The sequence below is a fragment of the Xyrauchen texanus genome, chromosome 10, assembly GCF_025860055.1.
Source record: "Xyrauchen texanus isolate HMW12.3.18 chromosome 10, RBS_HiC_50CHRs, whole genome shotgun sequence".
Lineage (NCBI taxonomy): Eukaryota > Metazoa > Chordata > Actinopteri > Cypriniformes > Catostomidae > Xyrauchen > Xyrauchen texanus.
This window is the reverse complement of record NC_068285.1, coordinates 14,882,540-14,905,372: the sequence shown is the minus strand read 5'-3', so window position 1 is coordinate 14,905,372 and position 22,833 is coordinate 14,882,540. Positions and strand designations below refer to the sequence as shown.

The 22,833-nt window shown below is 40.5% G+C and overlaps 1 protein-coding gene across 5 annotated transcripts in view; it reads right to left on the bottom strand.

The window, feature by feature from the left end:
- LOC127650287 (ubiquitin-associated protein 2-like) overlaps positions 1–22,833 on the bottom strand; it is a 42,364-nt gene that overhangs the window by 15,102 nt on the left and 4,429 nt on the right. For 3 of the 5 annotated variants that reach the window (XM_052135606.1, XM_052135605.1, XM_052135608.1), the window contains exons 3-18: positions 20,841–20,918; positions 18,839–18,949; positions 18,413–18,584; positions 14,022–14,117; positions 13,859–13,904; positions 7,688–7,732; positions 7,079–7,185; positions 6,215–6,274; positions 6,030–6,082; positions 5,246–5,331; positions 4,968–5,142; positions 2,436–2,637; positions 1,868–2,190; positions 1,432–1,610; positions 1,174–1,294; positions 56–95 (exon numbers count right to left, since the gene is read on the bottom strand). In XM_052135606.1, the coding sequence (XP_051991566.1) occupies positions 56–95; positions 1,174–1,294; positions 1,432–1,610; positions 1,868–2,190; positions 2,436–2,637; positions 4,968–5,142; positions 5,246–5,331; positions 6,030–6,082; positions 6,215–6,274; positions 7,079–7,185; positions 7,688–7,732; positions 13,859–13,904; positions 14,022–14,117; positions 18,413–18,584; positions 18,839–18,949; positions 20,841–20,918 (1,894 nt within the window). The remainder of the gene's footprint in view (positions 1–55; positions 96–1,173; positions 1,295–1,431; positions 1,611–1,867; positions 2,191–2,435; positions 2,638–4,967; positions 5,143–5,245; positions 5,332–6,029; positions 6,083–6,214; positions 6,275–7,078; positions 7,186–7,687; positions 7,733–13,858; positions 13,905–14,021; positions 14,118–18,412; positions 18,585–18,838; positions 18,950–20,840; positions 20,919–22,833) is intronic. The other 2 variants (XM_052135607.1, XM_052135609.1) reach the window with 1 other exon arrangement.

Here is a 22,833-nt window from a genome sequence, read left to right as displayed (position 1 = left end):
ATAACTTTCATATCTTAGCCTTATTTTGTAAAACCATTTTTTGTTCAAGTCATACCTTCCAAAGATTGCGACATTTGCATGGAACTGAACCCATTCTGTGGAAAACAATAAAAAAAAAAAAAAAACTTAGGTGAACCAAAACATGCACCTAAATATCTGTCTCAATATTGAAATGTGGCAATTCATCCAAAAATGCTAATTTTGTCATTTAAGCACCCTCATGTTGTTCCAATCCCATATACACTTTGTTGGAACACAAAATTAGATATACGCACAATGACAGCCTCCATCACCATTCACTTATATGACACATTTTTATTTTGGGTATTATTAATGTGGTAATACTACGGTGGTAAAAGACGCATAAAAACTTGGCACCACAGCACATCCTGCATGCTCAGCTTTAGGCATCCCGAGTCAATGATACTTGACATGCACCAAGTTTGCACTCTTTTCCAAAGACAGACAGCAACGTAGAGAAAACATCAGCTAAATCCAGTAAGAAACAGCAGCAAATATAGGCTTTCCTGAACTTCACATTTAACTAACCAAGTATTAAAATAAGTTCATATTAACTACTCCTATGAAAGAGTTAAACAAAACAAAAACATTTAAGAACCACTAGTAGAATATTTATTTTATATGAGGCTAAACTAAAGCACTTTTATTTTTTACAGTTAAGTTCTATATTTTAGAGCCTTTTACATTTAAAATAACTGTATGAACTTCAAATACATTTAAACACATTAATGTAGTAATATTAGATCGTATAAACAAGATATTTTCCAGTTCTATATATGAAACTAAACTTAAGTGTATCGTTTAGACCTTTTTATTCAGTGTACAAAATGTAGTGGATAAATAGTCTTTTCTAAACAAGAACTGAGGCAACAAGAAATTTCACTGTGAAAACTGTCCTTTAACATTATTTGCTGTAGTTTTACACTGTCTCAAAAGCAGTCGTATTTGCTCTGCCCCTTTCCTCGAATTTGTCCAATGGCTTTGAAGCACTGCTCGCACACTGCGCAAAAAGTTAAAAAACAAAAATAGGCATGCGCACAACTAACAAGAGTTTTGCAGAGGCCTGGCGACAGCCACAATGACATTAAACTAGCGGCTGCATCAAGTATAAACCAGGCATAACTGAAGGTGTTCTGGACTGAGGAGTCTTACTTTGGGCTGCATGTCTTTTTGTGGTGAGGAGGACACCGAAGGGGGGTAGCGTCGTGTCTGGCTCGCTCTTTGCTCATACAGCTCCATCTGACTAGGGTTGGACAAGGCTGAGGTCTGCTCACTGAGAAACAAACAGAGGCAGTTTAAAGCATAAACATCAATTTGTATGTTTATATGTTTTACAGAAGGCATGGATTTGGTCAAAAATACTTCTGAATTCTGCACATCAAAATGCAAAAATGTTGAAATGATACCCACTTGCTGCCGCTTGTGTAAAGGCTGTTTTGGCCTTGGCTGCCAGTCTTTGTCGTGGCAACAGCTGCCGAGTGATCATAATCAGGAAGCGCCGGTTCAGAACCGAACTGTAATGCTCCAAACTGAAGGTTAAGCCCGGATATATCTGCAGAGCCTGGCATCTCCACTGCTAGGGCTGGAATCTGCATTCACAACAAAAATGTTAAATATTGACACTCACCCAACCCTCATGTTGTCCCAAACCCATATGACTTTCTTCCATGGAACTCAAAAGGCAGAATACCTCAGTACACATACACTTCCATTGAAAGCAGTGAAAAAGCAGTGAAACTGAATGGGGACTGAGGTTAAAATTCTGTCTAACATCTTTGCTGGTTTGCATATAACTTTTTCCTAACCCGAACACAGAGTCCAGAGAAATGCTGATTGAGTCAATTACCTTTGTTGTGATGGAAACCCTCTTCTTCTGCTGTTTGAGTTTGTGCTGTTGCAGGGGAAGGGGGCTGGATGCCTGGGGGTCTGCGGGGCTGGAAGAGTTCTGCTGACCTGGAGCGTGTCCAGAGGGTTTGGGAACAGGTGTGGTTACGGTCTGGGGCAGTGAGGACGATTGGGTGGACTGAGGGGGCAGGGACGTGGTGTTAGAAGAGGGTGTAACTTTGTCCGGCAAGAAGGCGTCAATCGTGGAGGAAGCAGTGGAGATGGGCTGGTAGGGCTGCCGTTTAGTAAAGGGACTGTGCACAGGCTCTGTTTGAGGTTTCATATCTGCAGAGAGAAAGATGCATACTTAAATGTTCAGAGAGCAAAGAGGGACAGGTCCAATACCAAAAGAACAAATTAGGGACTATTCAATCTATGAATAAAGACCAAAAGAAAGCTATTTACACACCCTCAGGCAGAATGACAGACTCAGTGACCATTCACTCTCATAGACCATTATGAAGGCAAGTGTTCACGAAATTAGTTTTTGGGTAAACTAAACCTTAAACTGACCATGTTGGGCCACTTACCGTATTGCCCCAGTGAAGTGGGGCTGGTATTCCAGGTAGAAAGACCTGTGTTGGGAGGTCCACTTTGTGAGTGTTGAGCTGCCAGCTTGGCCAATGCCCGGGCAGTCTTATACTGCTCCAGGAATTGAGAACCAGTCGTGGAGCCTCCAGTGCTTCCTTTAGGGTCTCCTACATCACCAAAACCCTTACTCAGCATGCTCACCTGTGGAAAGCACAGAGACTATATTGTTCAAGATTGCAGTCATTGTGTGGAATGCACTAATTGAGAGACCCCGTTTACACCTGGTATAAAGATGCATTTTGGGTGATCGTATTCAAGTGGACAGCTCTAAACGGGGTCCAAAACACTTTGTGATCGAATCACAAAAACCACATACGAAGGGAGGCAAAAACACAAGAGACCATATTGTGTTTGAGGTGTAAATGCTAATCCATCCAGGTGCATTCCAGAGAGCAATGAAACACCACCAACTCATCTGTCAATCAATCACTAGGGCTGTTTGAATCACAGTAACAACTGCCACACCGCGGTGGTAGTGCCAAAGCAATGGCACAGTACCACCGATGGTTATGTATGTGACATTAACAAACTTGCATAACCTTATTAAATAAAATTATTTTGTTACGTTTTTGTTAGTATAATAATGTATTGTGGACTATTTATCATAGGAATCATTTATTTATTTTTTAAAGAGACTTCTTGATTTTGCACATTGTTCTGGCAATAGCGTGTCCACATGATATGCATTTAGCACACAACTCAAGCCAAATGCACACCACGACTAGGTGTATCAACTACACTTCCATTCATCCCAGATTCAAGTTACAATTCCTAAATTCCTTTAGAAACACATGCAAAGGAGAGTATATTCATGATAACATGTCAACAAACATGAAAGGGCTCGTGCCTGTTTAAGCACTCTGTAGAACTCAAGCTTCTTTGTGCATTCGCTGCTTCCATTTATTCACAGATTTAGTTTAAAATATTATATTACATTTAGTTGATTTGGCGGATTAAGCTCATACACAACATTAAAACCACCTGCCTAATATTGTGTAGGTTCCCTAGTACTGCCAAATCAGCGCCAACCTACATCTCAGAATAGCATTCGGAGATGATATTCTTATAACCAAATTGTACAGAGCGGCTATCTGAGTTACTGTAGATTTGTCTGTTTGAACCAGTATGCCCATTCTCTGTTGACCTCTCTTATCAACATGGATCCATCCAGAGAACTGTTGCTCGCTGGATGTTTATTTTTGGCACCATTCGGAGTAAATTCTAGAGACTGTTGTGCCAGAAAATCCCAGGAGATCAACAGTTACAGAAATACTCAAACCAGCCCGTCTGGCACCAACAATCATGCCACGGTCCAAATCACTGAGATCAAATTTTCCCCATTGTGATAGTTGAAGTGAACATTAACTGATGCTACAGAATGCAATTCGGAGATGCAGATTGGTGAAATGTTAAAATGAACCTCATGATTATCACCACCGTCTTTGTGAACAGATTCAAATAACTCAAATTTGTGTAATTTCATTGACTAGATTAACACCGCATTCTGGACTTTTATTCTGTGTGGCTGGAAACATCATAACTTGCAAAAAATGTAAAGAACATTACAATGAAAAAGCTTCCTGCAAAGGTAAAACTGAACTATTTATTTAGTGTCCAGCTGTTTAGTGATATTTAGTCATGTTTAATATTGGATCTTAACAAATATTAATCCAACATCTGGAAAATGTTTAGTCCTTGACGTGAACATGTTACTGACGTACAAGTTCTGTCTGTTATTGGAATATACAGCAGATAAGTAACTGGCGGTGGCTGGCCCTCAACCAAAAAGAAAGGGTACCACTGGAACAGTCCCATCAACCACCGGATATGTGCAGCTTTTAAAGGAAATAATGATCTGTTAAGAACATTTGAAAGAGCCCATACAAGCACCAACACAACAAGGAACCACTTCTGTATGCCTGATTTCAATATGCAGTGACACCGATGAGAAGCTCACAAATCTAAAGCACTCCACTACAATAACTGAGAATTTTGCTTGAAAATTATGTATTTGTGCTTTAGATTAAATTTAAATTGTTAATTTACAACTGAGAAAGTGCATTTCCATCCATGTTGTGAATTTAATTTAAAAATGAAAAGAAAAAACGCTTTCCTGAAAACCCCCATCTGCTGTTGATTGAAGAAACAGATTGTCCAACCTCCAAATCACACCATTAGCTGAGTCAATGTTATTGTGTTGAAATAATGTTATTGTTGAAATCAATGGGTTGCTCAAAACAAAGAATATTTTTTTATAGCGCTACCGAGACAATGTTGCCAATTTGTGAAAACTAACATACATATGGCTTAATTACTGTTGTCTCTCCACATAAAGCAGGGATAAGAATGTATTTTAACAGAAAAAGTTACACACTTCAGCTTCAATTAAGACCCTCCCCACGAAATCCTGCAACTGTTTATATTATTATCTGCTGCGTCTATCTTGACGAGTCATTTGAGGTATGGCTCACCATGCTGTGCTGGCTGTAAGGAGCACTGGAGGAGGACTGGGACAATGAAGCATTCTGTTTTGAATTGCTGAACACCAGAGACTGAGACCGAGACTGTGGGCCTTCAAGTGGAACGGGCTCTGCTTCAGAGGAAGAGGAGGGTGGATTCTTCCCCAGCAACACTGCCAAATCAATCCTGAACGGCAAAACTAATCACGTCAATAAAGGATCTCATAGTACCAAGAATATAGCCGATTTATTGCGTCTTTGGTGTCTTTGGTTAGCAGCCATTGACATACCTCTGTCCAGCTGTAATGGTGACATTCTCTTGTGGAATGGGCACAGATGCCACACTGGAGGCAGTGAATATCTTTGTCTCGGACAACTACAAAGAGAAAAAAACAAGAATGGTTCGGTAAAAAAAAAAAACATTAACATTAAATCCAATTCAATCTCAATTCATAGCAAACAAGTTGACAAATGATATCCTCTTTTTAAAACGGTATGATTTTTTTTACTGCTTTATCAATAGAGGCCGAAGACAGGATACATTAGGGAGAAGGAGTGGGACTGAGTGACTTGATCTCACAGTACCTGGATGTGTCACTGTGCTAGGCCATGACTGTCACAGTTGCAGATTCCCCCCCAATTAATTGCACTGCACACTGAGCCACTAAGACTTAATTCCAAGCGCATATTACAGACAGAACCGAGTTGAATAATTTTCTGTGATAAACTACATAATGTGTTAGAGCTATGCGTCTGCCACAGAGCTTCCTTCAAAACTACTGATGAATGCAGCGGCGCTATGACTGGGACACTGACAGGTAAGGTTCACGTTTAGCCGAATTTGTTTGTTGGTTTGTTTGCTAACTTGTAGTGGTACATGTTTGTGTACATGTTAAATTAACGTTTCTGTGCACGGTGACATAGTCCTATAAACTGGGACCTACGTAACGTTAGACTTTGTTTGGATACATGGCTATAGATACCTAAATCGATGCTAAAAATGCTTTGATGGTTGACAGTAACTGATCAAGCAACAGAAAAATGCAACAGTTGTTTATCAACAAAAAAACTCACATCCTCATTCCAATCCTCCGTACCCCACTCTTCTGTGGCAGTTCTCCAAGCACCTGTGATCAAGATGATGGAATAAATAATAACAATAATAATATATCAAGCTCACTAACAACAGCAAGAGAACAAACCCTCTCCAAAACAGTCATAGAAAATTTGTAGGCCCTTACGATTACAATGACACTCACCAGGGGTGGAGTCAAACTTTTGGGGATAGCTTGTTCCCTCTCCACCTGTAAACTCAAGCCCTGTGGAGACAGATGCGTAGGTCTGAGCTGTCTGAAGACACAAATGTGAACTTCGAGCATCAGTTCACATGTGTCTTTTAAACTGAGTGAGTACTAATGAAAAGTGCTTGAATAAGAGCCACTAAATTTAAAGGAATAGTTCACACACACACACAATTAAAAATGATAATTTACTCACCCTCATGCTATCACAGATGTGTATAACATTCTTTTGCTGAACACACAGATTTTTTTTTAAAATTTCTACTCCGCTTCTACTCTATTTCAGCTCTGTTGGTCCATTCAATGTAAGTGAATGGTGGCCAGTACTTTGAAGCTCCAAAAAGGACATAATGGCAGCATAATATTTATCCATCCTACTCCAGTGGTTTAATCCATGTCTGAGAAACAGATCAATATTCAAGTCCTTTACAATAAATTCTCCTCCCTGCCCAGTAGGTGGCGATACACGAGGAGAAATGTATAGTTAAAAAAAAAAAAAAAAAAACTTAAATATTGAACAGTTTCTCACACACGAATTTCTCTTCTGAAGACATGGATTTAATGACTCGAGTCATCCTATTATGTTGCCTTTATATGCATAAATATTTATATATTTCTGGCAACAATTCACTATAGAGCTGAGATATTCTAAAAACCTTGTGTTCTGTACAAGAAAAAGTCATACACATCTGGAATGGCATGAGGTTCAGTAAATGATGAGAATTTTAATTTTTGGGTGAACTATTTCTTTAAAGAAACTGCACCCACACTTATGTGAAAAAAAAAAAACTAAAAAGATAAATAAAAACTGGCATAACTCACTGTTGCCATCCTCTGGTTCAAGGTTGCCGGTGTTACTCCAAGTGCTTCCACTTGTGTAGCTCTCCTCAGTTTGGGCTGGCTCAGTGTAGTCCGCTGGGTTAAACAGACTAAAAATGAAGAAATGGAAGAATTTATTATGTTTCAATGTACAAGGCACGCAGAGTTTGCATCCCAACCCCTCTCTGGTGTCCATTATCAGAAGGAACATCTAGCGAATGAGGGGAGCAATGTCAGTCAGGCAAAATTATTCTCCACAACCAACAGTAACAATATGCAAAAAAAATAATAATAAAAAAAAAAAACAAATGGGGAAAACAAATTCACTGCTATAGTCCTCAACTAGCAGTAAACACACACTAATGTCAAAACTAGCTAAGCGCAATTATACAAGAGATGCAAACATGCTTGCCAGTCACTCACGAACCGGAAACCAAACCTGTGGACAACTTAAGCTGCCTATAAAAAGTGAATATCTATAGTTCATAAAGAATATACTGCAGATAAGTGTCATAAGCAGAGCAAGCTTAATTTGATCACAGGCTACTTGCCATTTAGCCCTTGACCCTGAACATACAAACCAACACACTCAAACAAATGAGTTCAACTCACCTCTCATCTCCTGAAAAATCATATCTGGGGCCCTTATCAATCTGGCTTTAGGGAGAAACAACAGGGAGAATTACAAGCAGCTCAACACTGAAAGATGGGGGTGCATTGTGTCAATATAGATGCGCTTGGGTGTGTGCATGTGTTGAGTTATGGCAAACGTCAGCCTAAAATCTAACATGGTATCTACATGTCCAAGGCCAGTCTAGCTACCATACCTGCTCTACAGGTAGCAGAATATTAAGCTTTCAAATGAAAAAGCTAGGCTAGTGGTGCTGTATTTCAAGGTGTGACTTGGCAGCTAGTAAACTTGTAGTCTGGAGATTTAGGGGTCAAGAATTGAAAACCAAACTAGCATGCACACTTCAAACGCACACGTCACACCTGAAAGGTGCCAGTCAAGTTGCCTGACAGAAGCAAAGTGACCACAGAAAACCAGACTCAAACAAAACAATCCAGGGGCATAAAATGAGCCTAGACAGCATATCAGCACTTTGAGGTTTCAGCAGGTTATTGCAATTTATACATCTACATAAACCCAAATTGAACTCTAAATAAAAAGACTCTAATCCTGACACACAGTTCTAGCCCAGTTTTCAGACATTGGTAACCCTTACTTAAACCAAAAAACATGACACACATGAAACATTTTTGCACTAACAATGCCATACTTTAACACTAGACATTAAAAGCGTTCACCCAAAAATGAAAATTTAGTCAATCCCCCTCACCCTTCATCTTTTTAAACTGCACAACTTTCATGGAACACATTAGGAAACATTTTTAAAAATGATAACCAAATGAATGGTGCCCCAAGGCTGTTAGTCACTGATATTCTGCCCTTTTTGATATCACTTTTTGCTCTAAAGGAATAAAGACATGTGAATTTGGTATAACATGAGGGGGAGTAAATGATAATCGTAATTTTTGGATGAACTCTTTCACTAAGTGCATCTTCATTTCATACACTATATTAGGGCTGCTACGGTACATGTATCCACGGCGAACCGAAAGTATACAGGGCCTTTGGTACCGTTCACGCAGTCTCCCGAATGATTACATATCATAGCATGCATGACACCAATATTAAAACAAACCACTTAGAGGTAAAACTAAAATGAAAAAAGATTGCAGAGGAACAAAGGACCACATGGAACCAAAACAGAACACTACACTGTACATGAGAAACTGCAGATCAGATAAATCCATGTGAAGTTTATACTAGCTAGCTCACTCTTTTTCCCAACTTAGATGTAACGATGAAAAATGAAAAATGACTCATGGAAAAAACGGCAAGAGGAGGAGTTACCCTGCCCGGAGGAAGCCCGGGGCCCCTGTCTGGAGCCAGGCCCAGATGGAGGGCTCGTCGGCGCAGCCTGGTGGCCGGGTTTGTCACGCGAGCCCGGCCGGGCACAGCCCGAAGAAGCAGCGTGGAACCCCCTCTACATCCCTTGGGCCCACCACCCATTGGAGGAACCGCAGGAGTCGGTCGCGCTGCCATATGGGCGGCAGTGAAGGCCGTGGGCCTCGGCCGGACCAGACCCGGGCAGCAAAGGCTTGCTCTGGGGACGTGGAATGTCACCTCACTGGGGGAAGGAGCGGAACTAGTGAGGGAGGTGGAGCGTTACCAGTTGGATCTGGTGGGGCTTACATCGGCGCTTACAGTTTTGGCTCTGGATCCGTACTCCTGGATAGGGGATGGACTCTATTCTTCTCTGGAGTTTCCCAGGGTGTGAGGCGACGGGTGGTGTGGGGATACTCACGAGTCCCCGGCTGAGCCACTACGTTGGAGTTTACCCGGTGGATGAGAGGGTCGCCTCCCTACGCCTCACGGGTTGTGGGGGAAAACTCTGACTGTTGTCTGTGCATATGCACCGAACAGCAGTTCAGAGTATTCGGCCTTCTTGGAGACCCTGAATGGAGTCCTGAATAGGGCCCCAGTAGGGGACTCCATAGTGATGCTGGGTGACTTCAACGCACACGGGAAATGACAGGGACACCTGGAAAGGCGTGATTGGGAGGAACGGCCTCCTGATCTGAACTCAAGTGGATGTTTGTTATTAGATTTCTGTGCTAGTCATGGATTATCTATAACAAACACCATGTTCGAACATAAGGATGCTCATAAGTGTACGTGGTACCAGAGCACCCTAGGCCGAAGGTCGATGATCGATTTTGTAATCGTGTCGTCGGATCTGAGGCCATATGTTTTGGACACTCGGGTAAAGAGAGGGGCAGAGCTGTCAACCGATCACCATCTGGTGGTGAGTTGGGTCAGGGGTGGGGAAAGACTCTGGACAGACCTGGGAAGCCCAAGCGAGTAGTGCGGGTGAACTGGGAACGCTTGGAGGAGGTCCCTGTCCGTGAGATCTTCAACTCACACCTCCGGGCGGAGCTTTTCAGGCATCCCTGCGGAGGTTGGGGACATTGAACCGAGTGGGCAATGTTCAAAGCTTCCATTGCCGGCCGCTGTGGAGAGCTGCGGCCTCAAGGTTTTAGGTGCCGCAAGGGGTGGTAACCCTCGAACACCGTGGTGGACACTGGTGGTCAGGGAAGCCGTCCGACTGAAGAAAGAGGCCTTCCGGATTTGTTGTCCCGGAGGTCTCCGGAGGCAGCTGCAAGGTACCGACAGGGCCCGAAGTGCTGCGGCCTCGGCCGTGAGGGAGGCAAAGCAGTGGGTGTGGGAAAAGTTCGGAGAAGCCATGGAGAAGGACTTTCGGTCCGCACCAAAGTGCTTCTGGAAAACCGTCCGCCACCTTAGGAGGGGAAACGGGGAACCATTCAAGCTGTATACAGCAAAGATGGGACGCTGTTGACCTCAACCGAGGAGGTTATTGGGCGGTGGAAGGAACACTTTGAAGAACTCCTAAATCCCAACACGCCCTCTATGGTAGAGGCAGAGCCGGAGGATGATGGGGATCAGATTCTATTTCCCTGGGGGAGGTCACTGAGGTAGTCAAACAACTCCGCAGTGGCAAAGCCCCGGAATTGATGAGATCCGACCAGAAATGCTGAAAGCTCTGGATGTGGAGGGGTGTCATGGATGACACGCCTCTTCAACATTGCGTGGAAATCTGGGACAGTACCTAAGGAGTGGCAGAACGGGGTGGTGGTTCCCTCTTCAAAAGGGGGATCAGAGAGTGTGTGCCAACTACAGGGGTATCACACTTCTCAGCCTCCCTGGTAAAGTTTACTCCAAGGTGCTGGAGAGGAGGGTTCGGCCGATTGTCGAACCTCAGATTGAAGAGGAACAATGCGGTTTTAGGCCCTGGTCGTGGAACGACGGACCAGATCTTTACTCTCGCAAGGATCCTGGAGGGGGCCTGGGAGTATGCCCATCCGGTCTACATGTGTTTTGTGGATCTGGAGAAGGCGTATGACCGGGTCCCCGGAGAGACTGTGGGAGGTGCTGCGGAGTACGGGGTGGGGGGTCCTTCTTAGGGCTGATCCAATCCCTGTACGCCCAAAGCGAGGGCTGTGTCCGGTCCTCGGCACAAAGTCGAGTTCATTCCATGTGGGGTTGGTCTCCGCCAAGGCTGCGCTTTGTCACCAATCCTGTTTGTGATATTCATGGACAGGATATCGAGGCGTAGTCGGGTGGGGAAGGTGTGCGGTTCGGTGGGCTGGGGATCTCATCGCTGCTTTTTGCAGATGATGTTGTCTTCATGTCATCATCGGTCCGTGACCTTCAGCTCTCACTGGATCGCTTGGCAGTCGAGTGTGAAGCAGCTGGGATGAGGATTAGCACCTCTAAATCTGAGGCCATGGTTCTCAGCAGGAAACCGATGGAGTGCATACTCCAGGTAGGGAATGAGGTTTTGCCCCAAGTGAAGGAGTTCAAGTACCTCGGGGTCTTGTTCACGAGTGAGGGACAATGGAGCGGGAGGTTGGCCGGAGAATCGGGGCAGCAGGGGCGTATTGCACTCGCTCTATCGCACCGTTGATCACTGAAAAGAGAGCTGAGCCGAAGGCAAAGCTCTCGATCTACCGGTCAATTTTCGTTCCTACCCTCACCTATGGTCATGAAGGTTGGGTCATGACCGAAAGAACTAGGTCGCGAGTACAAGCGGCCGAAATGGGCTTCCTCAGAAGGGTGGCGGGCTTCTCCCTTAGAGATAGGGTGAGGAGCTCAGTCATCCGTGAGGAGCTCGGAGTAGAGCCGCTGCTCCTTTGCGTTGAAAGGAGTCAGTTGAGGTGGTTTGGGCATCTGGTAAGGATGCCCCTGGCCGCCTCCCTAGGGAGGTGTTTCAGGCACGTCCAGCTGGGAGGAGGCCTCGGGAAGACCCAGGACTAGGTGGAGAGACTACATCTCCACACTGGCCTGGGAACGCCTCGGGGTCGCCCAGTCAGAGCTGGTTAATGTGGCTCGGGATAGGGAAGTTTGGGGCCCCCTGCTGGAGCAGCTGCCCCCGCGACCCGACTTCGGATAAGCGGTTGAAGATGGATGGATGGATGGATGGATAGATGTAACGAACCAAAATATAAATATGTCAGACTTTTTGAAGACCCACTGCCATCTATTAAATCTGTTGTTTGGAGCATTATGGTTTTGCAGTAATCTATAGAGCAATACTGGGCAATGAGTAGTGAACAGGACGAAGGCTGTGTGTCAGCTCGGACAGGGGGCAGACAGTTCTTCCATCAACATGCGCTGCCTTGCCGGCTGTTGTGCACAGTCTCAGTGTTTAAATCTGTGTCTCCCGCTGAACGCGTTTAGATGCACTAATATATGGAACAGCCCATCTACAGGCCCCAGACAGGCTTTGAGTATCTGCTCAATGTTCTTGAGCCCCGTTATAAAGTTCCTACAAGAACGCATTTCAGCAATTCTGTAGTGCCCGCTCTATATAAACAAGCACAAGCTGTAATTGTCCAGCAGGAGTCATTGTCCATACTAACTGATCTGCACTGTCATCTGATAATGTGGATATTCAGATTTTCCTAAAAACAAGTGTTGAGCTGTACTGCTTAGACACAGAATCTGCACTGCTAATGTCTTAATTGTTACAATGTGCATATAAGAGGCTCTCAAGTTTTGTATTGCAATTTTGTTGAAAAAATGTATAAATGAGCCTTCACAATAAGAATTGTTGCCCATCAGCCAGTGTTTTCAAAATAATTTTTAGATTCATTTTCCCTGTTGTACCGAAACCATATCGAACCGTGAATGTTGTGTACCGTTGCAGCCCTACTATATTTTGACAACCTTTAATAAGACATTAATAAGACATAGTAAAATGCTGAAAATAAACCCATTATAGATCATTCTTACCTTGTCAGACATCTGCATAGAAAACATGTCAACTACAAAAGGCATACATACACCACGCTTACCTTAAGACTCAACAGAACAGGTCTTTCTGCTAAAATTCCTAGTCAATAAGACTGAACGTATGCCATAGCACTGTAGCACTGGAAATATCCAGACTGCGCTGTTCTCATTTACACCATGTCTTAATCAGGTGCGATGTGACAATTTTCCAGTGTCCAGTAAATTTTGTCCACACTGAAAGCAAAAATACTGCACAACATAGGAGCAGCCAATCTTTGGACCAATTATATTTTACTGTGGGCTTAGCTGAATGACAGAAATATGAAGCTAGTGAGCAAATTTTTTTTACATGGAATTATCGCTTGTCATTTACTGCGCTTGGTTAGGACACAGTTTTTAGGTGATGTTTCAAGTGAACATTGAAAAAAGGAAGGACCCTAAAGCCCAAATTACACTTCGGTTTTGAGCAAATGCTAGACGTGTGAATACAAGGCGAGTGACATATTTCAGCGTCAGCAGAGTGCTCAAGCAATGTATGCAAGCAGTCTGATTTTTATAAAACTGTGTACTCTGAACGCAAAGTCTGCGCATGGGCCAGGAATTATTTTATCCACAAGGTGGCAACACTCCCCATTTGACCATGCAGTGAACAACAGGAGACGAAGATGGAAACAAGAACAGTGGATGTGCAGGTCAAGAGCATGTGTGAGGAGGTCAGGAGATACCTGCATTTGTATAAATCAATTCTGAAGGACTATAAAAGAAAACTAACCTCCTTAAGATATACGTGCACAGTCAAATGAAGTATATTCGAAAGGCTGAGCGTTCTATGGTAGGATACGTCAAGCATTCGAATAAAAACCGAAGTATACTTGGGGCTTAAAAAAAACAAAACAACTTACCCCATGCCCTGAGCAGAAAACCTTCCACCTCGTCTACCAGCACCACCTGCATGATAGGAGTCAAATCAGAGATCCAAAACTTTTCTTTCTAATCCCAACCAAGAAGTACAAAAATGCAAAGTTATAAAAACATATTCAAGAAATGTTGGAAGAAGCAGTTTACCTCTTCCTCTGCCTCTACCCCGACGGCCTCGCTCTGTTCCTCTGCCTGCAACTCCACTTGCCTTGGCCCCATCTAGCCCATTCTCCTGCCCACGAACTGGTGAGAAGGGACAAAGTACAGAATGATTAGAGGAAACACACCAGATACAAGAGAATTGTGGTTGACCGAAATGGGTTTTTTAATAGCCGATGCTGATACCCAGAGAGCAGGGTGGCCGATATCACAATTTAATATAGTAAATAAACCAAATAGCTAATAAATAATAATAAACTCATTTAGAATTATTTTTAAATTTTTTTTCATATAAAACCAACTTTGTAAAAAAAAATAATCAAAACAAATAAAAATGGTAGATGGCAGTTTCTTCTGATTTCTGTTTAGTCATAAAACTTTCAAAGCTGTCAAAGCTTTTGAACTCATACCATTAGAATCAAAAATACCCATGCATCGAACCTTAAAATTCAAATGACTTTAAACTGCAAATAAAAACAAACTAAAAGAAAGGGCGAGCGCGTTTTACATACGAGACTGCACGCCTCCGAACAAACAGCCTGTCAGACATGCACATAGATGGCTTTTGTCATCCGTTCTTAAAAATATAATAGTGCGTTTCTTCAAGCACATTTGTCTAACAGCATTTCTTGTGTCATTCCGAATCCTCTTACAATTGCACATTATATTCACAGTGCACATACTTTGCTGCCCGTGTAACCTGATACGTTGGTAAAGAACATCTGGCTTTCAGTGCATTATTTAGGCTCATTTATCATGAGTCACAAACTCTAAACCCCAACTATTTTAGGCTATTCTAATGATATTGGAAGTTCAATCAACAATGTTTCCACCGGTATAAAATTTCACACCAGTGTTGTCCCTTGCACACAGTAAAACCGGTAACACATTACACCGTGGTAAGCCTTTAACAGTACACACAGTATTCCAGTAACAATGGATGGCATGTCCACATTAGCAAATCGCATTTACTCAGAAAGTACTGAGTACCGCCTAACCGGTAAAAGCCTATCACCTTTTAGATCCAGACATCACCAGTCAAATCAACTGGAGAACGTGCAAACGCATTAGCTATAAAAGCTGTCAGAATTGCGTTTTTTAGCATAATTTGAGGTAAAGAACCACCGTTTATGATACCAGTGTTGTCAGATTTGACTACGGATTTGAAATATGTTCTTTGAATGTAATTAACAGGAAATGTATTGGCCGATGCTGATAATAAAAAAAGGTGATATATCGGTCAACCACTACAAGAGACTTTGATATTGTTCCTTAAAGCTTCTATTAGCTCCACCACTAAAACCATCTTCTGGCATGTAAAGTTCATGCTTCCCAGAAGTTGAAGCACTGCAAATAAAGTCATTAAGGCATCTTTCCCAACCTTTGGATGTGCTTAATGCTTGCACTTACATGCAGATAAAAGCTGACTGGAAAAAAGCTTACAGCCATTTTTTAAAGTGAAGGTTAAGCAATTTTTTGAGGAAGACTATATGCAACCTGGTGTTAAGGCCGCATTATCAAATGCACTAAAAACGAAATTGCAAAAACACAGCAAGTGATACATAAATCTCAACAAAGTCCAAGAACCTCACCTTTATAAGACAACACAAAAAATGTGAAATTAAAAATAATTTTTCCATAGAAATGTAGATCTATAGCTACTTTTATATCACACCACCAATCTATGTGACAGCCCTAGAGAATAGGTCCATTTCAAAACCTGGACAGCTTCCTCTGGAGGTGGCATTTTAAGGCATCATAGGCATGCTCCTAAAGCAAAGGCTGTTCCAAAAGGTAGGCATGTTAATATCTCTGCCTCCTAAGGTATCAGGTTTTAGCCAAATTCTAAGGTAGCACTGCATGTATCCTTCACCAATTAGGCGATACCAAAACTTGTATGTACCTGTTTTGAGATCTATTGCAAGTCAAGTCTCCCATGTGCTGCGATTGAGGAGTGCAATTTAAATGACATGTGGAGATGCTGCCTTTTTATAGTGTTCCAAATCACTCTCAAATGAGGCTCCATTTTAGTTAAGTTGCTGTCATACTAACAGCTGCCAATGTAGCTCACTTAGTTTTGGAAGAGTTCCTCTAAACAGGAAGAAAATTAGTTTTATAATAAAAATAAAAAAGCCCATGTTTGGCCATTCAGAAATCACTAGGGCTGGGTATCGTTAAAAATGTTTTTATTCCTAAACGATACTTTTTTTAAAATACTTTCAAACTTTGAATTTATTTGTATTTATTTTAACTAAAAGTTCAAATGAAACTGGAAAAAAAAATAAGTGCATTTAAAATCTGCAGTTCAACTTTTTGAAAGATGGCTTTACAACAGTTGTGAACATCTCTCTAGCAAAGAAGCTTCATCTGTGCATTCTCTACCCATCGGGTATTTCGTTATCCAGGAAAATATATCATGTGTGTGAATAACTTAGTTTAGTTCCCTCCTTCACGATATATACATCCAATTACATCGGAAACCTCAGTGATTAGTGAATATTCTTTCTTTATTGATTTTGCATTGAAAATTACATTTATTTAAAAAATAAAAAATTTAAACCAAATGCATTTCTAAATTCAAATTACACTCCAAACGAAACAGCAAATTAATGATAAAATGCTATATATATGTAACCACCTTTCGATTTAGTCAGGCAAGAATCCGTCTGAACATGCAGACGGAAAATTACTTCTACAAAATGAAAACATAAAAACAATAATACATTTTTTTTTTAAATAAATTATAATGATAATAAACACTGAAATATAAATCATGGTTCGAAAGTAAAAGCATTTTTGTATTATTTTATACATTTTGTATTCTTTTATATAGTGATTGTATTATTATTATTAGAATTGCGTACACAAACTGTGGAAATAAAGTGAACTGAACTCAAAGCAGCATTTTTCAGCACTCAAAAAATAAATAAATAAATAAATAGGAAGGTTCTTAGATGCGCGTGTTCCACGAGACCGTATCAGCGCATCATACATGCCCATATACGGCTTTCCTGTCATCTGTACTTAATATAATACTGTTTCTTCATACGTGTGTCTTAAGTGTCTACGGGCAAATGTTTTGTTATATTAATAATAGTCTAAAAAGAATAATTTAATAAATTAATGGGAAAACGAGCCAAATATCATCATGACATGGTCAAAGGCATCAGCTATTGGCAATCACTCTGACCATCATTGATCCAGAGATCATCGTCTGTTTGCTCAACCCGAATGTGTATTTCTCTCTATTAATTAACAATGTTCAGACAGTCTCTTGCTGTTTTTTCTGACACATTCAGAATCATTACCACTTTTCCCGGTGTTGCTGCGCTTCGTGTGTGCGCTTGTAAAAATTATATTTTAAAGGCTCTTTATTATGGTTTAGTTTTTCTTTGTAATGTTGAACAGTGTTAATAATATTTCTGATAACATTCTCAGCCCTGGAACTCAAACAATTTTCTAATACTAGTGTTTTTCCTTGATGCCTAAACACAGCCAATCACCAACACTTTTAGATTTGGGCCCCATCTAGCTTGCTAGAGACAATTCGGTCGGTACCTAAAATTTACCCAGCCCTAGAAATCACTCTCTACTTTTTACACATTCAGGCTTGCTGACATCAGTTTGGCTGAGATGTCTTTGGTGAGTGTGGTTTTGGAGAGAATGTGTGGTTTAGGTAGTGATCCAATTCATTGGTCAAGTCTTGCGGAAGTTAGCAAAACAGCAGAAATCGATTATTGCACCTTTAAAGTGTCATTTCTGCACCACTAGCATCAAACAGAAATTCAAAAATAAACGTTTTTCAAACAGCTTTTTCAAAGCCCCTTCAAACTCATGTCATTGCTTGAGCCAATGTGGCCATGTCAGGCTGGATAGGCCACTCAAAACAGACCAAAGAGACAGTTGTCTGCATAAGCTTGGATAGAAGAAAGTACTTTAAAATTGAAAAGGTTAAACATTTGAACTTTAGGCTACATCTTGCAGAGTGATGAGTTTTGACTTCATTTAAATTGACATCAATTAGAAAATACTGTCCTTTGTCACATGACCATTAACTTAGCTCTCAAACTGATCCTAATCAAAGTCAGATCATAATCAAACCACATGACTTCTGCAGATGTTGAGTATAGGCTTTTTGTTGCTCTGAAACTAAGAGTGAGACACAGTGAGGGCATCCGGCAGCATTCTAAACTTACTCTAGCCCACACATTGTACCTTCAGCAATATAAAAAGCAGCAAGGTTGTTGTAGTGTGCTGCTGTCTGCACAGAGTGTGAAACAAAAGCCCAACCATTAGATGACAATTCAATTTTCCTGAGACCAACAAAGAATTCTGATTTAAAATGAAGGAAATTCAGTGAAATAAATGTCTCCACTCACACTCTCGTCCACGGCTGGCTCCACGGCCCCTCCGCGGGGCACCACCTCTACGACGCACCACATCCCTTTCTCCTCTCTCACGGTTCTCCTTCCCATCATCTCCTCCATCTGTCTGTGCACTTTCCTTCTGACCTGACACTCCTTTCTTCTTTCCAACCATCTCCCAAGAGTCCTGAGAAACAAATGGGCAAATGATTTAGCATGGGGTTTAAGTGGGGAAAATATTTTTCCCCAAGCACATTAGGGCTTAAATAATTATATAATTAATACAAATAATTTATTGTAGCCTCAGCCGTCCTACCCTGTGGATAAAGGCATGGTAAATAAAAAATTATAAAAAAAAAAAAACACATATTGGTCGACTACTAATCACTTATTTACACTCAAACCCCCATAATGAACCTATAAACAAGAATCTGAACTCACAGTGTCAGGACTGCCCTCCAACAGCACGTTGATGGCTCTGTTGACGTCTCCATTGCAGTCATGCAGCGCTATCATAGACTCATCCTGATCTTTTCCTGTGATGTCAACCAACTAAAGAAAGCAACAAGATTCACCTAAGTTCCATGTGGATGTATAACCTCCTAGGCCACATGTGTTAAAGGTAAGAAGAATAAAAGTGGCCGAGTGGACTGATGGAAACATCATGAGTGGAAGTCAGCATATGATGCTGAGGTGTCGAGCCTTATGTTGCTCTCAAATTCAGCGCGACACTGGAAAAAAAGTAGGGATGCACCGAAATGAAAATTCTGGGCCGAAACCAAAACCGAAAATCCAGGATGCACTTGGCCAAAAACCGAAACCGAAATTTTTACCTATTTAAAAAAAAAAAATGTTGTGTATAATTGTATTAATTTTATACTTTTTCATTAATTTCATGAATTTAATTAATCTGAATTGAAAAACTACAAACCAATAAAATAAATCACACTTATTGAAAGTAGCACACCAAAATTGGACAAAAAATATATTAAAACTATTAAATATTATTCTTCTTTCAGTTCTGTAAAAATCTAATTTGACAGATTTTATTAACAATTATCCAAATAATGTAAAGTTTTAGAAAACTATTATATGCAAAACAAGAGTCAAGTAATGAACTTAGCTAACATCTTTCAAAAAGTTTAAATATGCAACAGTAATTTTAATTAAAACAACAGGCAGAACACAGAATGGCAGAGGGCCTCTATTCCACTGATCTATATATAACTATAATATATAATTATATATATAGATCAGTGCTCTATTCTGTTTATGTAAACGTATGTACACTTTAAGTGAAAATGATTGTGCAAAACAACAGTAATTGAACTAAATCCAACCTCAACTGTAAACGACAGATGTATCCTCAAGTGAAGAACAAGTGTAATGTAATTGCTATACACATCAAATTGGAACGCTTTCTATTTAAGTACAAGTGACAGGTTTCTCTTCAAGAACAAAAGTTGCTAAACTTTCTGACAGTCTCTCCTGTCAGAAAGCTCATCAAGAACATGAAATGCTGCACTGAACAGTCTCTCACTCTCTGTGCTGGTGCTTGGGCAGATAAATACCTGTGCGCAATCCGCGCAAGCAATGGAAAGCCGTCTTTGTTTATGCGCCCGTAGTCAAGGGGATTGTCGCTTCTGGCGTAGTTCAGATAAATACGTCTCAAGTTGTGTTGTAGCTGCGCTAGTTGTAACATTTTCCTGTAGAATCTCTTGCTGTGTATATATATATATATATATATATCTCTTGAAAGTTCTGCTGAATAAACACTGCAGATCGCAAATTTGATGTCCTTATCAGAAACTTTGAAGAATTTCCACACCGCTGACATGATCGGCCTTTGTTTGGTAGCGCTGTGATAAGGGCTAGATCGATCCAGATTGAAATCTGAGCACTGAGGGGCGGGGCGAGGAGGTATATATTTTCGGCTTATATTTTTGGCCTTTTTTCTCTTTCGGCCGAAAATTGCACTTTCGGCTTTCGGGCCGCCGAAATTTCGGTGCATCCCTAAAAAAAAGAGCATCCGGCAGCAATGCAAACTTGACCTTAGCATATATTGTCCCCATCAGCGCTACAGAGAGAACAGTGAGGGAAATGTTCTGTGCCTCGACTGTTCTGTCTGACTTAGAATCCTTGCATGTGAAAGTGCATTGAAAATAGGATAAAACCTGGTTACAAGCAATAAGCAAGCTGTTTACCTTTAAAAAGGGAGAAGACTGTAATAAGATAATGTTGCGCAAGAGCAAAACCTGCCTAATACTTTGAGTATAATAAAGGACGATTTGCAAATAGGGTGATGGTACCACAGTAGTAGTCAATCCCATTAAATAGGAATACAAAGAAATTACTTGCCTTCTGAATCATCTTAAAAAGACAGATTATGTTCTTGCCCTTAACTTCAATGATCTGTTCAACATAATCATCTTTAAGACCTCACCTGCTTGACCTTCTCCTCAAAGTCTGCATCATTATGGTCCGAGATCATCTGCGCGAGTCGGATCTGTTCAGCGGTGGCCTGGGAGAAGAAAAAAAAAAAAAACAGCCGGACATGGTTCAAGTCAGCATCAAAATTGACCCCCATTTACTTGATATATTCCTGGAGCAATTTATTGATGCATTGATTTGCTGCACTGATCATCATTTACAAAACATTCTCATGTCATTGAAACAAAAACTAGTTTGTCTCACGAGGAGCCATTTTTTTTTTTATTTTATTTATATGACATGAAAGTAGCTTTGAAGTAAAAAAAAAGAAATCATTGTATTGGTGTCGAGTATACTAGTAGTCTTACAAAGGCTCAGTGCATGTAATTGACTGAAAAACAGTTCAAAAGCACACTTCATCAATAGGGGTGGGCCTCTAAGAGCTCCCTGCCACATCCAGCTGTGAATATCAGCATCATTTCTATGGGTGTATGATGCTGACAGAGTCCTGACTGAACAGAACCCCTATTTTCACACACACACACACACACACAAGTATAGCCTCAGAGCTCCATCTATTCTAGGCTTAAATAACTATATCTTCAAATCAATGCATAAAAAGTTGTTGTAATTTGTAAAAATTCAAAACCAAAAGTTAACCTCGTGTACATATTCCAAAACTAGGGTAAACTCAAAATCATATCAGAGCTGACTGCCCCATGACATTTAACAGTACTGTTACAGTTCCCCCAAATAACAACACTTAATGAATAATAATTAGATTATTTGTATTATATAACAGTTATTTTGTGTCTGTCTCTGTACATATTTATGTTTAGTTGTTTTTTGTAAATAATTTGTGAGACTCTTTTCACCTACAAATGCAGCAAGCACTTCATAGCAGTAAACCATACAGCAAACTTTATATGTCTTAAAGAAATGGGTCAGGCTTAACATTTGCTTGGGCAAAGTTTATTCCTTGGGCCTGTAATTTCATTCTGAGGGAATATTAAGTATTAGACAATGGTGGCTCAAGCCAAATGACTCCATCAGATGGATGCCACTTTGCTAGTGGTATTAAAGATAGATCTAAGGTGTATACAAAATATATTGCTCAGGGGTGGGAGAACCAACAGAAAAATAAAATAAATTCAATTTTCTGATGCATAGTGATTTTTTCTCAAATGATTCTGAATCTATTCTCAAATTCAGAGTGAGATACAATAAACAAATGATCAGATGCGCATATACTAACGCCAAGTGCACACTACAGAACTGATTGCAGACTGGATGCATCAACCACACCACATTCGTCCCCAACTGAAACTAGTGATGGGTGAACGTTGGGAGCAGGCTCAAATATCAGAAGTGCCTAATCTACTTATAAAAATATTTACAAAATTAAGATATCAATAATCAAAAGACTTAAATGAATAGAATTAACTAATTCAAAGAACAAAAAAAATAAATAATAATATATAGGCCTAATTGCTCAACTGCACACACATTCATTCTGACTGTCTGCTCATACTAACAGCCTCACCTGTTGTTCCTGTGAATCAGACACTCAGAGTCAACCAATTAACCAAAGTTGCGTGAGGGAAGGCGGAGCCAACTTATGTTGTTCAGATTGTATTCATTTTGAATCGTTACATTTATATGCACATTGTTTATATACATTAAAAATGTATACTTTAAATGCACATGTGTAACAACATCCTTTTTTTACATTCATTTAAATTTGTGTGATGCAGAAGTTTTGCTAATAATTTATTTTTCTTTGATATGGTGCAATATTCGAGTCATATTATGATGTTCAGACTGTATTCATTTTGAATGGTTAGATTTATATGCATTTTGTTTATATACAATAAAAATTATACTTTAAATGCAAATGTTTAATAGCATTCTTTTTAATAAAAACCAATGCATTAATACATTGTGGTTAAGTTAGGTAGAGAATGATTTCATTTAATAATTTAAATTAATTTAATTGTTTTAACACC